The sequence below is a fragment of the Mytilus edulis genome, chromosome 10, assembly GCF_963676685.1.
Source record: "Mytilus edulis chromosome 10, xbMytEdul2.2, whole genome shotgun sequence".
NCBI classification, from domain to species: Eukaryota; Metazoa; Mollusca; class Bivalvia; order Mytilida; family Mytilidae; genus Mytilus; species Mytilus edulis.
In genome coordinates this window covers 47,373,577-47,395,189 of record NC_092353.1, presented here as the reverse complement: position 1 = coordinate 47,395,189, position 21,613 = coordinate 47,373,577, and the positions used below count along the sequence as shown (strand labels likewise).

Sequence of the window (21,613 nt, the reverse complement as noted above, 5' to 3'; positions counted from 1 at the left end):
TTTAGAATAAAATTATAACAAATGACTGTAACATTTTTTCTGTCTATTCGAAATAACATAAACATTGTGGTGCACACTGTTAAATAACCCGCCACGCAATTAAATCCCAGTAAAAGGCTTGACGTGGCATGAAGTTATACCTCAATTCAAGATAAAACATCCCGCAAATGAGAAATACTTACTCACGAGCTAACAGCATAACAAAACCCTTATAACGTATTTGCATGCATTTTAATCGGTATGAACAAATATTGAATGATGCAAATTAGACGAATATCTTATATAACCCATTAAAAATGACATATAACAGTAACATCAGCTCTACCATTGATATCCAAAAGTATATTAAGAAAAAAATGATATTGATTGGCAACAATGATCGTAATACAGACTCCAAAAGTCAAACAAACTTTGTTAAAGCAAATAAATAAACAAACTTGGTTAAAGCAAATAAATAAACACACTTTGTTAAAGCAAATACATAAACAAACTTGGTTAAAGCAAATAAATAAACAAACTTTGTTAAAGTTAATACATAAACAAACTTGGTTAAAGCAAATAAATAAACAAACTTTGTTAAAGTTAATACATAAACAGACTTTGTTAAAGCAAATAAATAAACAAACTTGGTTAAAGCAAACAAATAAACAAAAAATAAATAAACAAACATGGTTAAAGCAAATAAATAAACAGACTTTGTTAAAGTTAATACATAAACAAACTTGGTTAAAGCAAATAAATAAACAAACTTTGTTAAAGTTAATACATAAACAAACTTGGTTAAAGCAAATAAATAAACAGACTTTGTTAAAGCAAATAAATAAACAAACTTGGTTAAAGCAAATAAATAAACAGACTTTGTTAAAGCAAATAAATAAACAAACTTGGTTCAAGCAAATAAATAAACAAACTTGGTTAAAGCAAATAAATAAACAAACTTGGTTAAAGCAAATAAATAAACAAACTTTGTTAAAGAAAATAAATAAACAAAATTGGTTAAAGCAAATAAATAAACAAACTTGGTTAAAGCAAATAAATAAACAAACTTGATTAAAGCAAATAAATAAGCATAGATTCATACATGCACATATTATACTAACAATTAAAAGTAACGAACAAATCCCGTGAAACAAAACTATCAATGCAATAAAATATAGAAAATGAAAAACATTAATAATTACTAGAAATGATAATAAAATGATTATTACACTACAATAATATAAGTTATGCTAATGCTATTGTTAAAGAATATGAAACAAAAATAATAGTAATTAATTATCAATTATGAAAAACCCAAACATTTCTTACTTTTATTCAGTGTTGCCATAACACAATCAATGATATTTGAAACTTTATTTTGATAATCTGTATAATTCGTTTGATGTGTTCGGGCATTTGATTTTGCCCTTTTATAAGTTACGTTCTGTTTTGACTTGTCCTCGGAATTCTTTATTTTTGTTATTTTACTTTATTTGATATTAAAGTCCAAGTGAAATATCATTAGAAATGATTAATATATATTTCTGTCAAATCTGCAGCAATTAAAAAAATATTGCATTTGCTGTGGACATTCAGTTAGGCATACAAAACAGTACAGTAATCGGATATTCGATATAAGTTGATGAGTGTTACCTTTTAGCTCATCGGACCCAAATCTGACATGCGGTAAAAATTGTCATAAGGTCAAGATATGTATAACCTGAGATTTACAGACACATCAGACAACCCGTTGTTGAGTTGCTGCCCATGCATCGGTAGTTTAAAGGATTTTTTGCAGTTTCTGGTTATAATCTTGAATATTAAAATAGATAGAGATACAACGTAAATAACAAAATTGATCAACACATTAAGATCTTCAAATAAGTAAAGGGACAAAAATTGTCATTTGACCCCTTTATATGTAATTGCCCTTCATAATATTTTTTTTCACATTTTGTTCACAATATTTTTCATCTTTAACAAAAAATATTTCCTTTGAAATTACCTGGTCTAGTTAATTATAGATAAAGATAACAACAAGAAGCTTCAATGAAGTAAGATCTACACACAAATCATCATCACCTAACCTTAGAACTTGTCATGAAATCTATTCTTGTCTATCTTTGTTTTATATGCACAGTGAGTGACACATACTCTTTAGAGTCTCTAGTTTGATAATGTGGTTGGTATTTATTTTCCATTATTCAAACCAAATTATTAGGAGAGTATTATTTAAATGGTATACTGTTTGGACATTTTCAAATTGAATTTCATTTGGGTACGATGAGCAAATCCCAGGCTTTCACAACAAAACACGGATTAACGGTCTTTGTTGATTTGTTATGTTAAATTAAAAGTACATTGCACTCATACATTATAATATATATTGTATTAACTAAGTACAGGTTTACATAACTACATTTATATTAATTTGGTTAACACATCATTAACCAAAGTACTACGGATTGCTCATTTATCAACAATGTATGCATTTTAATCAAAATATGATAATTAAAATATCTGTATCATATTCTATCAAACCTTAACGTCAAATCGATGTAGACAAACGTAGTATAAGCAGATACACAATATCTTACAAATTATATATTAACTTAGTTTTATTCTACCAATTCCAACTGTTAGGTCGAGGTAGACAAGTTTTAATTATATACTTTTTGTTATGTTCAGCAAACATCCAATGTCCCATTTTCATAATACACATATTTTGTACAGTCAAAAACCCTTTTACAAGAATAGTCAGTACGTTTGACTTGTGCTCTGTTAAAGCACCCATATCATATAACTAGTGTTTCTCTAAATTTCTTAGAGACACTTTCTGTGTACACAAAGCACTAGTTTATGAAAGCCTTTTATGGCTATGCATGCACAATGATCTTGATAAACAACTCTTATCATGGCCTATATGAGAACAATTAGACACAAGGTACGTTTACAAAAGTCTTCCATTGTTTAATGCTCTCGATGCAACTGAAAAATTCTTCACGAGTTGGAAAGCTTCCTGCAAGAAGAATATCATAATAAAAACGTCTTTATTTAATTACAGTTGTTTAGTTAAATATTAAAATAAGAGTAAAAGTATCATACTCATTACTTATAATCTATATTAAAATATTGCAGATAATGTTCTTATTAAAACAGATGATTAGATTTTTTCACTCTTGATAAAGTAACTGACATTTAATCAACAAATCATTAAACCTTACTTAAAAATATTTATTGTAAAGTTTATTATGTAAAATATCGACAGGGGATCTTTTATTTCTGTATTCATTGTTTTCATCCATTTTCTCTATCATTTATATGTTATGCCCTTTGTTATCTTTTCTTTTTATCTTAAGTGCCAGTCTTTGTAAGAATCAGGCAATTTAGGTAAAAATTAAAACATGATTAGAAAAAACCCACCGAGCTAATCATGCTATTTGATACTAACCATCTTCCGGAGTTAAAAATAATTGGTCTTTTGTTTGTGTGTGTCTGGTAATATCAAATAACTTAGTTAGAAAATTGGTTAGAATGATAGCGAATAACAGAGTTATCTCCCCTTTTTTTGTTAATTTCTAGTGCATTTCAACCAAATTGTGTCTTCTATTACCAGAACAGAAAATGGAAATAAATGTTATTTTAGTGCATAACTACATATTATGAACTGAAATCAATGTCAAATAGGGTGGGTATTTTTATCATGTTTTAATCCACTGCCTGATTCTTAGGCAGACTGGCACTTAACATGCAATTATTCTGAATTTTTTGTTTCTTGGGTAAATGTTTACCTATTCTTTATATCTCCCCTTTTATTCACTATTCTGAAAACCCCTATTGGTACCCTCATATTATTTCACTTACCATATTCACAAAAGAAACCTTGAATCGTTTGCCGAATTATACATCTAGGATATCCTTCGTTAATAGCATCTAGTACTATAGGCAGTTGCATATTTTTAGGTCTGTTTAAACCTGTAAAAAGTATAAACCAAATTACTAAACTTGAATCAAGATTAAAAAATGGTCGATTAATATTTTTTATATAAGATCTAAAGTTACAAATAAATGGGACAAGTGAAAAAACAACTATCACATTCTTGACGTGGTTCAGGCATTTCCAAACAAAATAGAAGATTACGTCTGTTTTTACATCTAGATAAACATCCCACACGAATGACAGTTGTTTATATTTCCATTAGATTGACAAAATCGATAAAGCAGAAGAGCATACTTCTCTTTGGCGAATAAAGGTGATGAAAATTATTGTTTTAATATTTAACATACTTGATACATGTTTAATGTCCTTATCTACAGTTGTGATAGCATTACGACTAAAGTTTAGAAATCCACTGCCTTCCCTCTATCAATCTTTGTTGGAAAATGTAAAAAGCAAAAGTTTGTAATACAATCTATCATACAAACCTTTAAGGTGTGTCTTCAGTGCTTTAGTGTTCTGAAAAAGACAGAGAAATTATTTTTTTGTGGTAAAAAGCGTCGCATTTTTAAACATATCAATATACAAAAACTGTATTATAAAATAGGCAATAAGTTTTTCACAACATGCATAATATGGATTCATGTCAATACTCAAAAACAATAAGTAACATTAAGTTAAAGTTTCGCTTTTTCTTAGGGTTAGTGAAATATTCAAAGCAAGAGAACAGAAATTCGGGCATAACAGAAAAAAATACTCATTAGAGTAACCAGGTGATTTGATGTTATGGCAGATGAACGTTTTGTATTAAGAAGACTCTTAGAACAAAAACTGGTTGAAATATACACTTAGATTAACTCATCTTTATCATTGTTTAGTTTAAACATGTTATACAAATGCTACATAGGCTGAATGCATCCTTTCCTAGTGATATATTGTTTTGAAAAATGTGTGAATTTTTAAAGCAACTAAACAAAACTTTAGGAATTTCTTCGACAAATTAAATGCTTTTTAAATTTATTCGGTTTAATGTCGTTTATCAAATTTACAAACTTTTTAAGGTTAGTTCTTCAGTGGAACTATATATTTTCATTTATGAGGTATTTATTTTTTATTTGAACAATAGAATACATTTCTTGTATTTTTTGGAAATACACATAGTTTTTAAGAAATATTAACTTACAATCATTATATCATGTACATATGACTCTCCCTTTGTTTTCATAACGTGAGGGCAGACTGGGAACCATCGACCATGTTCTTTCCATGGGTTCGTTGTAAGTACCTCTTTACGAAGACTACCGTCACAGTAAAAGCATACGATTTCCTTTCTTTGAACTATAAAGAAATAATATTTAAAATGATATCGATATAAATAAATACAATATTATGTGGATTTACAAGTCTTAACTGTGTTTTTTTTTATTACAAAGGTTTTACTAATATCACTCACATGTGTCACAAGATTAAAAGTTAATATATTGTTTCTTCTACCATGGAAGACAACTGTCAGTTAAAAAGATTTAAGATTTTCCTGATTTGAAACAAGTTTTTACCTAGGGTAGGGTTAAGGATGTACTTAAGTGAAATAAAGAAAATCGAGAATTTAAATTTGATACTATAAGTCGGAAGAGCATAAGTTGAACAAAAAGAGTTTTAAATATTGATAGGTTTTGAAGCTCCTTTAGGAGATATTTAATCTTTTATTTAAATCGAAATACAAGAAGTCTAAAATCAGCTTAAATTTTGGTAAATGAACTTTTGTGAGTTAATGAAGTCTATAAAAAATAGGTGTTATGGTGTAAAATATTTCATCCTTGACTGATTGAGAAAAACCATAGAGTCCAAACATCTGACACAAATTCTTAAACCTTACCTTATAAGTATATCATTGAATGTGTTCAGTGATTTATCATGCAACACTACTTAATTCAAGAAAAAACAATAAACATGTTTACCCGCATAGTAAAACCCCGCTTCAGCCAAAGTTTCAATATTTTCATCCATCTCGGACAATGCAAACGTTTTTTGGCGTTCTTCTACATCTGTTAACTGTGGATGTATTGGACCATTGTGCTCCTCTAATCTTTGCTTTATGGAATTTATAAGATTTGTTCCGAAGATCCTTGGATAGCCATACATATCGTTGGGCCTAAAGGGAAACAGAGTGGAAGGTATATGGTTTCCACGGCAACATACTTTGCATGGACACTCATCGCTTGGTGCTAGCATAATTGAAGCTAAGGACGGATACAACAAAAGCTCGTATGTGAATTGATCACAATGCATTTGTTGAGAAAAAGGAATCCCTTGCCCTACAATAGGATTTGCTTTCTTCGTTCGCAAATGTTGACTTATTCTACAACTTACTGCATGACCATCTGATAATGAAATTATGTCTTCAGTTTTCATATCCACTTTAGCTTTACAACAATCGCATTCAACGATGAAATCCTGTCCACTGTAGCTAAATCCCTTTCCTGTCATGATAATTGGAAAATGGGGTCCTTTCCAATTCGCATATGATGCCAGTTTTGTAGTCGCGTTAAATGTATTTAGAGTATTCAAAGCCATATTTTGACCAACTTCTGATCGCAAAACTATAACACTGTTTTTGTAGTGCCAAATATGTCAAATCGAATTTGAAAAATGACAAAAAATGATATTAATATTCGAATAGACTAATCTCGTATTTGGTCATCAAGCATTCCTATGTCGTTGCATGCATGAAATGATGTTTTGAAAAATAAATATCTGTGTTTTCCTGTGGCGTTAACTTTCTTATGTTGTTCTTTGCACATCAAAATCAGTTTAGAAGACTTGATAATCCAGTAATTTTCATGCTGTTGAGTTAATACGCCCATTTTATGTGTTATAATCATATGAATTGATTTGTTTAACTACTAGTTAATATTGTATACAAGTTAGTTCTATATTTAAAAAAAAAATATGTTTTCTATATCACTTCGTGCCGATCATGGGATTTCAAATTTCGAAACAGAGGCTACACGAAGCTTCTCAATTTTAAAGTACAATGCATATTTCCATCTTGGTATCGAACTGGTTTAAACTGTATAGAATGCATGACCATTGAATAGTAATATCTACAAAACAAAATGATAACATTATTTTAATTCAATTTTAGAACATCAACAATGAAAATATATATGGTATAACAATACTTGTTAGTATCAAGACGTAAGAAAATATAAATGAAAAAAAAAAATGAATATAACTTTTTCTTTTGCGTTATCGAATATAACGAGTAATTCCTGCAGTAACTAGTACCATGAGCTGTTTCCATCTAGTTTATTGTACCCGGTCTCACGTCTGTAGGGGTTCACTTGATTTTGATACTTTGGTACCCTGATTTGTCTTCTTAATCGAGTTAACTTTTGGTAAACTACTGTTGTTCTTTTTTTATGATGCGTTTTTGTATTCATGTAGAGCAAAATCTACATAAAATCTTGCGAAAGCATTAACAAGTGTGATTTTTGGGTTCGTGTTGCTTAGTTTTGGTTTTCTATGTATAATTGTGCTTCGAAGACTGATGTATGTCTTTTGGTCGTTTTATTTTCGCGTCAGGACAGTTTGTCTTTCACTTAAAAGGTTAATTATACCTTTGGTATCTTCAGACTTTCGTGTGAAAACCTGTGCTTTTGAGGCAAACAGTTCATGTGCTTGTGGTCAGTAAAGTGCGTATAGGATTAATATAACCTTAAATATCTTCAAAACTAACAGAAAGTGTTTGTTTAAAAACTTTTATTTCATCAATGACTATTATTAATTAATGACAACAGAGAGAACGATACAAATTTATTGTATATTACACACACATTGAATTTTCAATTTAAATTCATTTCATATTATTGAAACAAAGTTATATTACTTCATCGAATACTTACACTGTATACAATATTACACATATTCGTTTAAATCTTCACTCACTTAGAATAACTACTTAGTTTGGATTGGTTGCAACAGTAGAAAGGAAGGGAAAACAAATTACGGAAAAAAAGCCTTGGCTTCTATCAAAGTTATTCATGACACTGTTGGGATCACAAACCGTTTTAAAGGTAGTCACACTATGTTCAATACCTTTTTAAAGAGCATACAGGAGATGTAAAATGTTCAAAAACTATAATTTGTTTGTTTCTCAGTCTCTATGAACTGTGGCCAATCCAGTTAATGTTGATGAAAGGAATACAAGCTATGACATATATGAAAAAAATAAAATAAAGTATGATTTGTTTTGTTCAATCATTAATGAAAGTGACATAACGAAACAATAATTCTCTTTTAGCAGCCAGTATCGTTCAGTTTTGTCAAAAAAAGCTAAGAAACATTAATGATGAATTACTCACTTTGCAAGTGAATAATTTGACATCATTGAATCCGTATTCATGTGAACTTTAACCTCTTAGGTAACGACGGATATCGCAAGCATTGTGCGCTTTGGTTGATTTAAAGAAAAAGAAAGTCAACATTGAAAGTTAAACAAAGGTCAGTCATTCTATTTAATGATTCGATCCACAAAAAACATTCTTTTAGAGGTAAACTCGACGATTAACATATATTTTAAATCTATATTTGTGAACACACTTAGCAAACGCATTCAAAATAAAAAAGATCCGAGAATTGAATACCAAAACGATACTCGAATAATTGGTTTCCTGTTAGAATATTGCCGTTTTCTTTACATAAAATCTTCTTGAGAATTTCTATCGGAAAATTAAAAAGGCATCACTAATTAATCATACTAGTAAATGAAAAAACATTTTGTGTCGAATGCTTGTGATTAATTGTCATTTAAGATGTCTCGGAAAATTTACAAGCTGTACCTAGGCTAACACTTATAACACGTCTTAGTCAAGCCGTCAGATCAAATATCCTCGTCTCCAAGAATGTTATTTTCAAAGATACGAAACCGACTGTCCCCTATAATAGTTGACAAAAAATGGCTCCTAACAAAATAAATTCGTTGCATCCTTTGAAATTCTGTTTTTTATGCCTTTGTAAACAATATACTTGTTTTCTTAACGATTATTCAATACTAGTATTTGATATGGTTTTTCTTGTGAAAATTATCAAATACAAATATTTTCATAAAACACCCATTTGTAATTCATTATCCCAGGTACTTGTAGACTGGTTTTCACCCATCGAGCAACAAAACACAGAATAACGTTTTTTTGTGGTTCTGTGTTGTTGATATATTCCCGAGTGAGTACTAGAGTATCGATAAGTAATTGTTCACAGTGTTTACATTCCTACTTAATGTATACATATATCTATATATTTTTAGCATGTATATGTTTGGCCACGTACAAAACTATACTACTACATTGTACCAGATGATGGCTTAGCTTCATATTTGTTGTTGTTGTTGTATGAAGTAGCATGGTATTAATCTTATAACATCAATATTTGAAAGGAACACATAAAATAATCTAAACTGAAATATAACATTTAAATTGATCAGTATATATTTCAGTCAGTCAGAATGGTAACACGTATCCTTGGTTATGCATTTCGACAGACAAAAAAGGGATATCCTAATTGTGTACCAGAATCTTTATTTCGAAAACCTTACTTGCTCAAATATAGCACAATCTGCCAGTACAAACATTTCGTCCAGTTTTATAAATATTGGTCGGTTCAATATACCTATATCAACTTTCACATTTATATTCATCAAGTTATTATAGTTATACATTGTGTTCATAATAAATACTGTCATACCTGGGTGAAAAGACAAAATACGATTGACTCGATTTTATTTAAATTCATCTGAAAATGAGACAAGAATTTCTGCCTTTTAATTATAGATATACTTGTCGAAATACTTTATCTTTTTACATATACAAAAAATATAATAAAAAATGTCAAATATCAAAATTTAAATAATAAGAATAAACAATCGTTCAATTCGAGAAACGAAATCGGCTTTCGACGAATTAACAGTGATTATAAAAAAGTATATCGGTTGACAGATGCGTGAACAAAATGATGCGGTACACAAATAAAAAGATATTTTTATGTAGAATAGTGTTAAATTGACAACAACAACAAAATCCAGATAACATAGAAATGACACCCTGAGTCCCCAATTCATACTAAACATTAAGAAAAACATGACTGTTTAGTTTATGTATAACATTTCGTAGACTGAAGAAAAAATCACAGTATTGAATAATCCAATTTACAAAAAGGTTGGTTAAAATTATTTTCAAAATATAGTAGTCTATCGTTTGACTTTGCAATTAATCGTAAATCAAATTTAACAACGTCACCATTTATAGGACAATAAACAATGTACGAAAGACTATAGAAAATTGCCAGTTGCGTTTCATATTTGATTTACTAACCAAAGATTTAAAAGTTTATATCAAATACAATAGAAAGAGATGGTATGATTGCAATTAAAGCAAATCTCCACAAAAGATCAAAATGACAGACATTCACAACAATAGTACATCGTAGTACCTCCAACCATGACTACAACTATACTGCAAAATAATAAACAAAAAAATAATAATATGAGAAACAGAAAAAATTACAACCATTAAATAGCAATTTCCTAACTTGTGACAGGCGCATATAGAATATGGCGGGGCTAGAATACTTTGCAGGTAACAACCTTCCCCTAACATGATACAGTTCACAACGACAAAACTAGGTTACGCGCATTTAAACTTAGACAACATGTATAATATATTCCCTAAGCTGATAACAAGATTTGTTTTAGTTATTTTAATCATAAATTTTAATTATAATTTCATTTACGTGCAATAATGCCAGATAATTTAAAAAATAGTGTTTCTTTGAGTTTCTATGTAGTAGATCAACATTTGATATTTCTAGATTTACCTGACCTGAATACTAGTATATTTACCGATACCTTTTCATTCATTCAGACGAAAAAATAAAATAAAATTGAGAATGGAAATTGGGAATGTGTCAAAGAGACAACAATCCGACCATAGAGCAGACAACAGCTGAAGACCCCCAGTGGGTCTTCAATGCAGCGAGAAACTCCCGCACCAGGAGGCGTCCTTCAGCTGGCCCATACAGAATATTTAGACATGGGAAAGTTATATTTCGGAATTCCTCCTACTCCATTATAACAACACATCATGTACACATCTCCAAAGAATATTATAATATCGTGGCTTTTTTAATTCAAAAACACAAGTGAAAAATAGTAACCTGCATACGTGCAATTTACATGTATACTTAAAAGTAATACACATCTTTTCATGTTTATATGATTCATACCTGTATAGACTGTCACAATGCGAATGTTCTGTTTCTATTTTAAATCCTATCGAAATTCAAATTAAGAAATTTCCTATCTCTAATAATAACTATAACAACGTTTCTAAAAATAGTAAGATAGTTATATATTTGTAGAGTTCAATTTTTAATTCTGTACAAATTATTTGTGAACATACATTGATTAAGCAATAAAGTGTTTGTCAAATAATTACTATCAAGACATGAACTTGAGTAAGAATTGTAAATATGTTTTTCTCGTATATCATATTCCCTGTCCCGGAAACGGAAATTTCCTCAAGTGCTATACATAAGACTATAGTTTGTAGTCATATTAACATATCAATAGTCTTGAATGAAAACATGGATCAGCTATATCAAAAATATAAGTCTCGTTTTATTAACATGATATGCATAATACATATAACTTGACTATACAAAGTGTTTAAATATGTTTAGTGTTTGGATGTACACTTTTAAGGTAGCACAATACAAAGATTTTTTTACTCCCAATGACTAACCTTTAAAATGCTGTATAAACTTTCTTATGAATGTATAAAAAAAAATAATAAAAGAGGTATATATAGATAGATAAAAGCGAGGATAATAGATTAATCTTTTATATGAATGCAATATTTTTATTATGCAATCATTATGTAATCAATTATTATGTAATTAGAAAAATGGAAAAATCTCGGTCAGTTCACATGAATGAATTTAGCTCTATCATCTCTTTAACTATACAGAAAATTTTAACGAAATCTTAATCAACATATCATGGGCTTCAAAAGGTTGTCTCAAATTGTCCCTATGGGATTCCATTCTCTCACAAATCTGTAATTAGTGTAAACATCCTAACCACATAAAAGAAGATAATGTTTAATTAGGTGCAAAATTTGTTCTATATATTCTATCTGAAATCTGAGACCCCCTTTTGTAGATAATGGCCATAGGTACAACATATAATAAAATCAACCCTCTGGGAATACCTATGGAGAACCTAATTTCATTTGAAATTGGAAATTTGGTGAAAAATATTTTAGACACAGATATCATTATAATTGGTTACATAATTGTTGCATAATACTAACAATTAAGAAAGTTACAGCATTTTAAAACTTGAGAGTTATGAAATCTTTGTATTGCGGTGAAGTCTTTGCTACCTTAATCACACATATACATCATGATTGATACACCAACCGTAATTCAAAATGAAATGCATTTTTTGAATGAAATACTTTATTTATTTGAATAATTTTTATTATGTATTCCTATGTCACGTTTCAACCACGTTGTTAACAATTCCCATAACATTTATAAACAGAATCAAAAGCGAAAATTACACAAAGATTTGATTTGTTTCTTGGAATCAACCAGTGGGTGTCATTGTTCAAAAGTAGATGTAACAACATTAAAAAAAGGAATTTAAACGTAACCCTTAGAAAGAAAGAAATTATTTGAAAATATCAATTAGTAAATAAATTTAAAAAAGACTGATATGCAAGCGAATAAATAAACAGATAATTCAATATAATTTCTCTATACATAGTTATCTATATATAGAATTATACAAAATACCCAAGTGTATTGATTATTGACATTGAGAAAAAAAAACTTCCTTGTTTTTTGTAACTAACAAACAATTATTTGGGGAAATATAATTCTGAAGTTTGTTTATAATACCATTCATTTTAGATCACATAGGTATCAAATATACAAAACTGTTACATCCAGTCTATTTTTATACAATTTCTGCCAACATTAATTTTATAAATGTTTTATTTCGTAGAAAAGTACAAATGTGAAGACTGGTTTTTTCTATTGTTATTATCCAATTCATCATAGATGAGATTTTGTTTCGACATTTTCTCTAAACTTGAAAAAAATCCCAACTTATTAATAAGATAAGAGAATAAAATAGAGTATAAGGAAAATATACTTTTACTTCAGCAAACACGCCAATGATTAAAACTTAAAACACATTTCGTGATAATATAACTTGTTTCTCGGAATGATCCAGGTGTTGTGTCATGGTTTAAAGATATACGTAAATGCTTTAAAAACGTAACTCGTACTAACCATATAATTCTATAATATGAAAATAAAGACAGCTAATCAAACAAGATGCACACAAATGAAAATAACATTTTTAAAACTAAACTATCTCTGTGCAAATTTATAAATGAATGAATAAATACTCGGTTGATAATTTGATATACATTTAGATCTTCCTGGTTTATTAAGGAATAATAAAATAATGTGGGAATGTTTGTGTTATAAACAAGTTTTTTACAACCATAATAACTCACTGTTTTGTATCAAATCTACAAAATTGTAATATGTTATAAATAATCATTTCCTTTGTACATGTTGTATTTGATATTGACCAATATGCAATATTTTTTTCGCGCAAGAAAAAAACGTGTCACTATCAAATGTTATTGTTAACTAGACTTCAAAATCATTGTTTCTATGTTTTCTTTTCGCTTAGGATTTTCACATGTCATTATTTTTAGAAAATGCTTAATTCTTGAAAGCAAAAGAAATCAAAATATATACTTCAGATGATTTGATGACTGAAAACTGTTCCGATTTATTTAAATCTAATAATTAAGTAAAATATCAAAACTTTCTTACTTTAGTCTCCAAAACAGATCACAGTCCAATATGCTCGAATGACAGTAAAAAAATATTCATTGTCGAATTGAGTAATGTGACTATAATTATTACGTCATAATCAAACATGAAATTTGATTGGACAGTTAAGATATAGCTATATATAAATTTGTTTATTTAAATACACTTATTTTATATTGTGATCAATGCGTGTTAATATGTGTTCTTAATAAATATCACCAATAAGACGGAAGGTTATTCCAAACCTAGTTTGTCAAGTATCTAGGACACATATATGACTTGTGACATAAATTGAATAATGATTGTTTTAAGTTGAAATGTGAAATGAATTTGCAATTAAAATATACGATGAATAAGTTCAAATCTACAAACGTTATTACATTGTATTATAAACAGATTCAATATCTCAAGTGTAAGGTGTATGTATAATCTTGTATATGTTAGTGATGATAAATACTATTTAGATGTAAAAATTATATTTATATATAAGCTGAGTCAAAATTGTCTTCAATTATGTTTCGAGGTTCAAGTTGATAGCATTTGCGGTTTGTAAAAATGAAAGAAAAAAAAATAGAAATTCGTCCCTAGCATGTTCATTAAACATATCTAAAACAAGTACCATACGAGTTACAAATATAACTTTATCTAGAAAGAACAATGCTTAATATGCCAAACATTTCCAAGATCTGCTACCCTTCCAAAGCACATGAGATCACCCCCAGTTTTTTATGGGTTCCTGTTGCTTAGTCTTTAGTTTTCTCTGTTGTGTCTTGTGTACTTTTATGTGTCTGCTTGTCTTTTTCTTTTTTCTAGCCATGACGTTTTCAGTTTATTTTCGGTCTATGACTTTGACTTTCCCTTTGCTATCTTTCGCCCCTCCTTTAGAAAGCCTGCTTCGAGGTGAAATGGGGATTTTGAATTAAATATTTTATTTTAGCTGGACATATTGTACTTATTCTAATGCAATATCGGAATCTGATTTGACATTGATGTTGGTTTAAATTATTTGTAGCATATGTTTTCAGCCAAAAAAAACGAAACTTTAAAACAAAAACATATATGTCCAGCTAGTATGATTTGTTTCTTGGTACCAACAAGAAGTGTTGGCGTTGTTCAAAAATAAAAACGACTTCACAATGGTTTTTTTTTGAAAACGTAATCCAAGATAATAATAGAATTTCTAAAATATAAAAGATAAATTATTTAACAACAGGTAACAAACAAAGGATAATAAATAATTTTAAAAAAATGTCTCTTTTCACATTTATATCTATATAAAAAAACTCGGGTGAGTTATTTTATTTACATGTACATTTAAAACTTTTTGTAATTTTTTCAAGTATAAAAAAATATAAATTGGGGAATAGGGTAAGTGTAAAAGTTTAGTCCTGGTATCTATGGTGAGTTTATTGATAGTTTGTGTAATAAACAATTTCTTTATGTCATTTAAACTCAAAATATTGTATCAAATTAACAAAATCTGTATATTTTTAATATCATTATATAGTCATGAAATTTTACATTGAAAATGACAAATTTAATTGAATACAAAAAATTTCAAAATATAAACATTAATATATGAATAAGATGTTATATGACTTAACATTGTTCATATGATTAATTCAAATCTGATAATAAAACTAGTATCCGAAATGTCTTACCTCAGACGTTCAAAGAAAACACAATCAGATATTAGAGAATGTTGATAAAAATTGTGTTTGAAGTAGAACTGAGAATTTGGACTATTCATACGCATACCAATTCTGATTGGACGATACAGTTAGTTTTATAGTTATAGAGCTATATTTAAGTATGTCTATTTATGTTTCCTAATATTAAATACATCCATTGTATATAACATGTAAATTAATCAGTGTCCTCGGTGCATATTATCTACCTATTTTTCTCAGTAAGCTGACATGACATGACGATTGATAAAAAAGTTCTCTGGTAACCTAATGTACAGCTCTTCATAAGAATCAGGCAGAGTGCCATATACATGTGATTTATGAGGGTTTCAGATTTTATCTAAAATGGCCTAGAAGAAGCAGTAACCACATACTGCTCAAAAAAATAAATTGGAGTGGGAAAATATCAGTGGTTGCCATGGTAACAGACACTCTATTTTTGGGTTAATAAGCGTGGTAAAATCTCTCAAAAATCAGCTAAAGCACTACAATTCAGAGCCTGATGATGAATAGAATCAATCATTTTTCATTAATTTTCATATGTAACATTAATACAATTTGGTTTAAGCTTCATTTTAGTAAAGATTACATGTAAACCAAATATGTAAATTTTTTGAAAAATTTTGCCACAAAATGCATATTTTCAACTTTTCTGAATTTGAGATTTTTGCGAAATTATCAAATTTTCTCGGGTGTTTTTCAGAAAACTGCAAATGTGTACAGCATAGTTAGCACTGTAGTTATAAAGTTTGGATACTACTTTACCAAATTAAATAGAAAAATGCTTGGGACCTTTTTTACTTTTATCACCATAGCAACCGATTTTTTCCTTGGAGACGGAGTTATTATTTGCAGAATATAGCAGTTTAAGCACTTTAACGTACTGAATTGTTTCATAACTGATAAGAAAATATATAAAAGCATACGCTTACTCTAAATTACCATCGGTAAGAGTTGCTGACTTCAATAGTTACCATTGAAATACATATTATCCATAGCAACATCTATTTTAAAATGTATCAATGGAAATTTATGTAAAAAAATATATAGAGGGTGTTTATATTCAAATTTGAATATGACAGCATGCTTTGCTTCACTCACAGTTTCTTCTGTTCTTTTCAGAAGGTTAAAAAAATGTAATATATAATGTAGAATTGGGTTTGGAGGTTGGGAAAAAAGGGGGGAGGGTAGGTTTATTTAAAAAAAAATCATACATGTAGATTCTTGAAACGATAACGTTTTTTTTCAGAAATTTCATACAAAACATCAATATAACTTGGTTTTAGCTTCAGAGCGTAGTTAAGATTGCAGTTCAACCCGACTATTAGCATTTTTGTTAAAATATACAAAAAAACACATTTTTTCTGAATCATTGAGTTTTGTGAAACTATCAATTTTTTTCGTGTGTTTTTCCGAAAAGTGCAAATATGTAAAGCATATATAATGCTAGCATTGTAGTAACAAAATTTGAATACTACTTGACCAAAATAAATAGAATACTGCGTGGGGCTCTCTTGAATTTTATCACCTTATTAACGTATTTCCGCTTGGAAACAGATATATTATTTGTTGAATTCCGCAGTATAGGAAATTCAATGTTCTCAATTGTTTCCAAACCTTTATCAAACATACATAGAAGCATATATATACTCTCACTCTAAACTACAATCGTTGAGTATTATTACAACAGTTGCCATGGTAACAAATATTACCCATAACAACATTCATTCAAAAGATAAATGATAATATAATTTTAATGTTAAAAATTACATATAATTAAGTGTAATAATGTAAATTTTTCTAATGGGAATATAACTGCATGCTTTGCTTTGTTTCACTCTTAGTCCAGTCTTTGCTCCTTTGGAAGGTTCAACATTTTTAAATATATACACTGTGGCATTTTGGGGGAGGAGTTGAGGTTGGGTAGTTTTTGTTTGGATCTTTCATAGATCCATCATCTCTATGAGGAAAATTATGAGGTTTAGCTATAAAACCAGGTTTAATCTACCATTTTCTACATAAAAAAATGTCTGTACCAGGTCAGTAATAAATGACAGTTTTTATCCATTCGTTTGATGTGTTCGAACTTTTGATTTTGCAATTTGCTTAGGGACTTTCCGTTTAGAATTTTCCTCAGTGTTCCGTATATTTGTTATTTTACTTTTTCCTACAACATTTGGTCAGATTTTGTTCAGATTTTCAATCTGGTAATCTAGAATAATTCATAAAATGTTACTAACAGATGATGGAGTTCATGGGGATTGCAATAGCACATTTTAGCTTTTGTCAAGGTCCATATAATTTTTGAAATTACTGCTCTGACAATATAATGTCCTTTACCACTGGTAAGAAATTAAGACATTTTGGCAAAATTTTAATTTTCCAAGCGTAATAACACTCAGAAATTTAATCCAAACAGCAAGAAACTCAACATGAAATCTCACTTATAAATATGAGCTTACAAACCAATAATAGAAACATTTGGTTTAAGCATTTCCAAACTAAAACTGCAGTGACAAGGACAGACATATGGACGGACAGACCAATGAAAACAAAGAAAGTCATGGTGCTTTAAGAACACTTCACACATAACAAAGGTAAAATCTCTTTGTAATTACTGTGCTTAGAATATGAGAGTTTAAGATTGGAAAGTGAAACATTTTTTCTGTTTATTTAACTTTCTAAACTAAGGTACATTTTCCTCGGTTCATTTTTCTCTAAGCATATTATTGAGGGACAGAAAGAAAAGCTATAAATCTATATTCAATAACCCTTTCAGTCATGATTTTTCATACACCTATTTGAAAGTTCACAAAAACGGAACTAAAACTGTAGGAGATGTAGGTTATCCGTCAATAACACAGCAACCAAACGACAAAAACAACTAATGACATTTAGCAGGCAACATACAGATTTCAACAAAACTAGTAGTTATAGGTGTCTTCACAATATGTCGATTTCTCAATCATTTCTTATTTATCTTTATAAAGGTTTTATTGAAAATGAATTTATATATAGTTGGGATCCCATTAACATATTTAACCCCGCAACATTATCTATGTAAGTTGCCGTCCCAAATCAGAAGCCTGTAATTCAGTGGTTGTCGTCTTTTATGTGTTACATATTTGTTTTTCGTTCTTTTTTTGTACATAAATTAGGCCGTTAGGTTTTCTTGATTGAATTGTTTTACATTGTCATTTCGGGACCTTTTACAGCGGATTATACGGCATGGGCTCTGCTCATCGCTGAAGGCTGGATGATAACCTACAGTTGTTTTTGTGGAGAGTTGTCTCATTGGAAATTATATTACATCTTCTTTTTTTTTATATTACTTTAGTAACAGAAATGATGAAAAAAAAATCTACATGAAAGTCGAAAAATATAATATGGTATGTATGATAGAAAAATAGGGCTCCAGAAAGGTTCTCTTAAGATCAAATAGTCACTTTTAGAAATTTCGTCAGTTAACCAGGCCATTTAAGGCAAACTATACAGTTCTAACCTTGTCTGGATCTGGTTTTTAAACATTTTTGAAGTATCAAACAAAGAAACGTAAAGCAAAACGGGCATTACTCGGGAACAGTTAACAGTTAAAGTGAGGCCAACAAAATTCATGATACCTGTTTTGTGGTTATAAGCATCGTGTATATGTTTCATAACATTTGTTTGAGGCAAACTAAAATTAGATAATGGAAACCAACTTTGAGACAACTTCCCTACTAACAGACATGGGTTAAACTTACTCCCCCACTTTTGCGGCGCGGCCATAAAAGTGTGTATTTTAGTTTTTGCCCTTATACCTTGAATAAATAAAATGTGTGCAATGCGCGAGACATTGGAAATTATTCTTTTATTTCACATGGGACACTCTATATAGTCAACTTGTTGGGATTAGAAAGCATTGGTTATTACAAAGACGAATAAGATTGGTATTTACTGCGCTGTTTCTAGTCTTGCAGTTAATTGAATAAGACCGTGTGTGTAACATGTGTAATTTGTCTTCAAATTAACTGTTGTATTAATCCTGTATTTATTCACACATTCTCAGCTTAGTGGTTTCATTCCAAATCTCGGGATTACTGCACAGTCTTTTATACAAGTGACAGAGACAGATACAGAAAATGGGGGTGTAATTCATGAAAAAAAGACATTGAGAGTAGCAAAACGATTTTTTGAAGATTCAACCAGTAAAAATGATACATTATTACATGTTGACTATCTTAAAGGAGAAGAGGGGGATTTCAGAAGGATTAGAAGTGTGCTTCAGCTGATCCCCCCCCCCCACCAAAAAAAAAAAAAAACAAAACAAAAAAACAAAACAAACACACACATACCATGTATACGGTGCATAGTAAGGAATGATTCATAATTAATACAATTATTTTATACATTATTTTGTTTTGATAATTTTTCCGGTATAGCATAATCATTTTACCGGATTATCATATCACTATCTTATAATATGTATCTATTCGTCTATCTCGGAGATCCTGAATTCCAATTGCAGAATAGTAGTACAACAAAGGAGTTATTAATGATATGCTAATAGCTATATATTAAGAGGATTCCATATTACTGGACTTCTAATGTCAAGTCCCCACTGACTTTTAAATATGTGTTCAATTAGTCTGTCCGTTTATCCGCCCGTCCATCACACTTCAGTTTCAGTTTATAAATGCTTTGACCAAATGATTTTATTTTTGGTTTGTAAATATAAAAAAGAAGATGTGGTATGATTGGCAATGAGACAACTGTCGAGAAGAGACCAATATGACACAGACATTAACAACTATAGGTCACCGTATGGACTTCAACAATGAGCAAAGCCCATACTGCATAGTCAGATATAAAAGGCCCGGATATGACAATGTAAACCAATTCAAACGAGAAAACTAACGGCCTTATGAACGAAAAACAAATATGTAACACATAAACAAACGAAAACTACTGAATTACAGGCTCCTGACTTGGGACAGGCATATACATAAATAATGTGGCGGGGTTAAACATGTTAGCGGGATCCCAACCCTCCCCCTTACCTGGGACAGGGGTATAACAGTACAACATAAGAACGAAGCTCGTTATTATGTTACAGGTCAAGTTTGTGAAATATGCTGGTGGGATAACATCTCCGACTTGTGTGTGCTCCAATAAATTAAGAATTTGCTTACAACTGTTAAGGGCCATATTTATCTTGCCTTACCATAAGCCAGGTTTGCCCGGCTATTCAATCATATGAAGTTCATCATGTGTTAACTTTCAAAAATTGTTTATCAGATGATTAACTCGAATTTAAGTCCGACAAAACGCCATTATCTTTTCAAGGATCAACTTGTATGATACATTTGAAAAAAATTAACATATCCCACTTTTTTCTCAACCCTCCAACCCCAATGTTACATTATATATTACATTTATTGACCTGTCTGAAAAAACACCAGACAAGACTGCGAGTGAAGCTAAGAATAAGGTCATATTCAAATTTAAATATAATCACCCTCAATTTATGTATTTTTGAACATAAATTGTATTTTTTAACATAAATTTCCATTTATTCAATTTTTAAATGGATGTTGCCATGGATAATTTTTGTTTCCATGGTAACAATTGAAGGCAACAACACTTGACGATAGTAATTTAAAGTTTTATGCATTTTCTTATCAGTTATGAAACAGTTCAGTACGTTAAAGTTCTTAAACTGCTATATTCTGCAAATAATAACTCCGTCTCCAAGGAAAAAATCGGTTGCTATGGTGATAAAAGTAAAAAAGGTCCCAAGTATTTTTCTATTTAATTTGGTTAAGTAGTATCCAAACTTCATAACTACAGTGCTAACTATGCTGTACACATTTGCAGTTTTATGAAAAACACCCGAGAAAATTTGATAATTTCGCAAAAATCTCAAATTCAGAAAAGTTGAAAATATGCATTTTTTGGCAAAATTTTTCAAAAAATATACTTGATTCTATTCAATATCGGGCTCTGAATTGTAGTGATTTAGATGATTTTTGAAAAAATTACCACGCTTAACAACCAAAAAATAGATTGTCCGTTACCATGGCAACCATTCATATATTCCCACTCTAATTTATTTTTT

The 21,613-nt window shown here is 29.6% G+C and overlaps 1 protein-coding gene across 3 annotated transcripts; it reads right to left on the bottom strand.

Moving 5' to 3' along the window:
* Positions 1 to 1,448: 1,448 nt before the first annotated feature.
* LOC139491334 (uncharacterized) lies at positions 1,449 to 14,000 on the bottom strand. Of its 3 annotated transcripts, none has more exons than XM_071278961.1 (6): positions 13,829 to 14,000; positions 5,875 to 7,020; positions 5,100 to 5,254; positions 4,405 to 4,435; positions 3,844 to 3,954; positions 1,449 to 2,998 (listed from the first exon to the last, which is right to left on the bottom strand). In XM_071278961.1, exons 2-6 carry the CDS (start codon positions 6,488 to 6,490, stop codon positions 2,913 to 2,915), a joined length of 999 nt encoding a protein of 332 aa, XP_071135062.1. In that variant the 5' UTR covers positions 6,491 to 7,020; positions 13,829 to 14,000; the 3' UTR covers positions 1,449 to 2,912. The 3 variants fall into 3 exon arrangements, with proteins under 3 accessions (XP_071135062.1, XP_071135063.1, XP_071135065.1); XM_071278962.1 differs by having other exon boundaries at positions 13,821 to 13,872; XM_071278964.1 differs by lacking the exon at positions 13,829 to 14,000 and adding an exon at positions 11,195 to 11,393.
* Between the last annotated feature and the right edge of the window lie 7,613 nt (positions 14,001 to 21,613).

What these genes read in the sequence shown, in the direction of transcription:
- LOC139491334 (XM_071278961.1), bottom strand. Translation starts at nt 6,490, where the DNA reads ATGGCTTTGAATACTCTAAATACATTTAACGCGACTACAAAACTGGCA. An exon ending in ATGTACATGATATAATGATT is followed by an intron (nt 4,436 to 5,099) that starts GTAAGTTAATAT and finishes TGTCTTTTTCAG; the next exon opens with AACACTAAAGCACTGAAGAC. An exon ending in AGGTTTCTTTTGTGAATATG is followed by an intron (nt 2,999 to 3,843) that starts GTAAGTGAAATA and finishes TTCTTCTTGCAG; the next exon opens with GAAGCTTTCCAACTCGTGAA.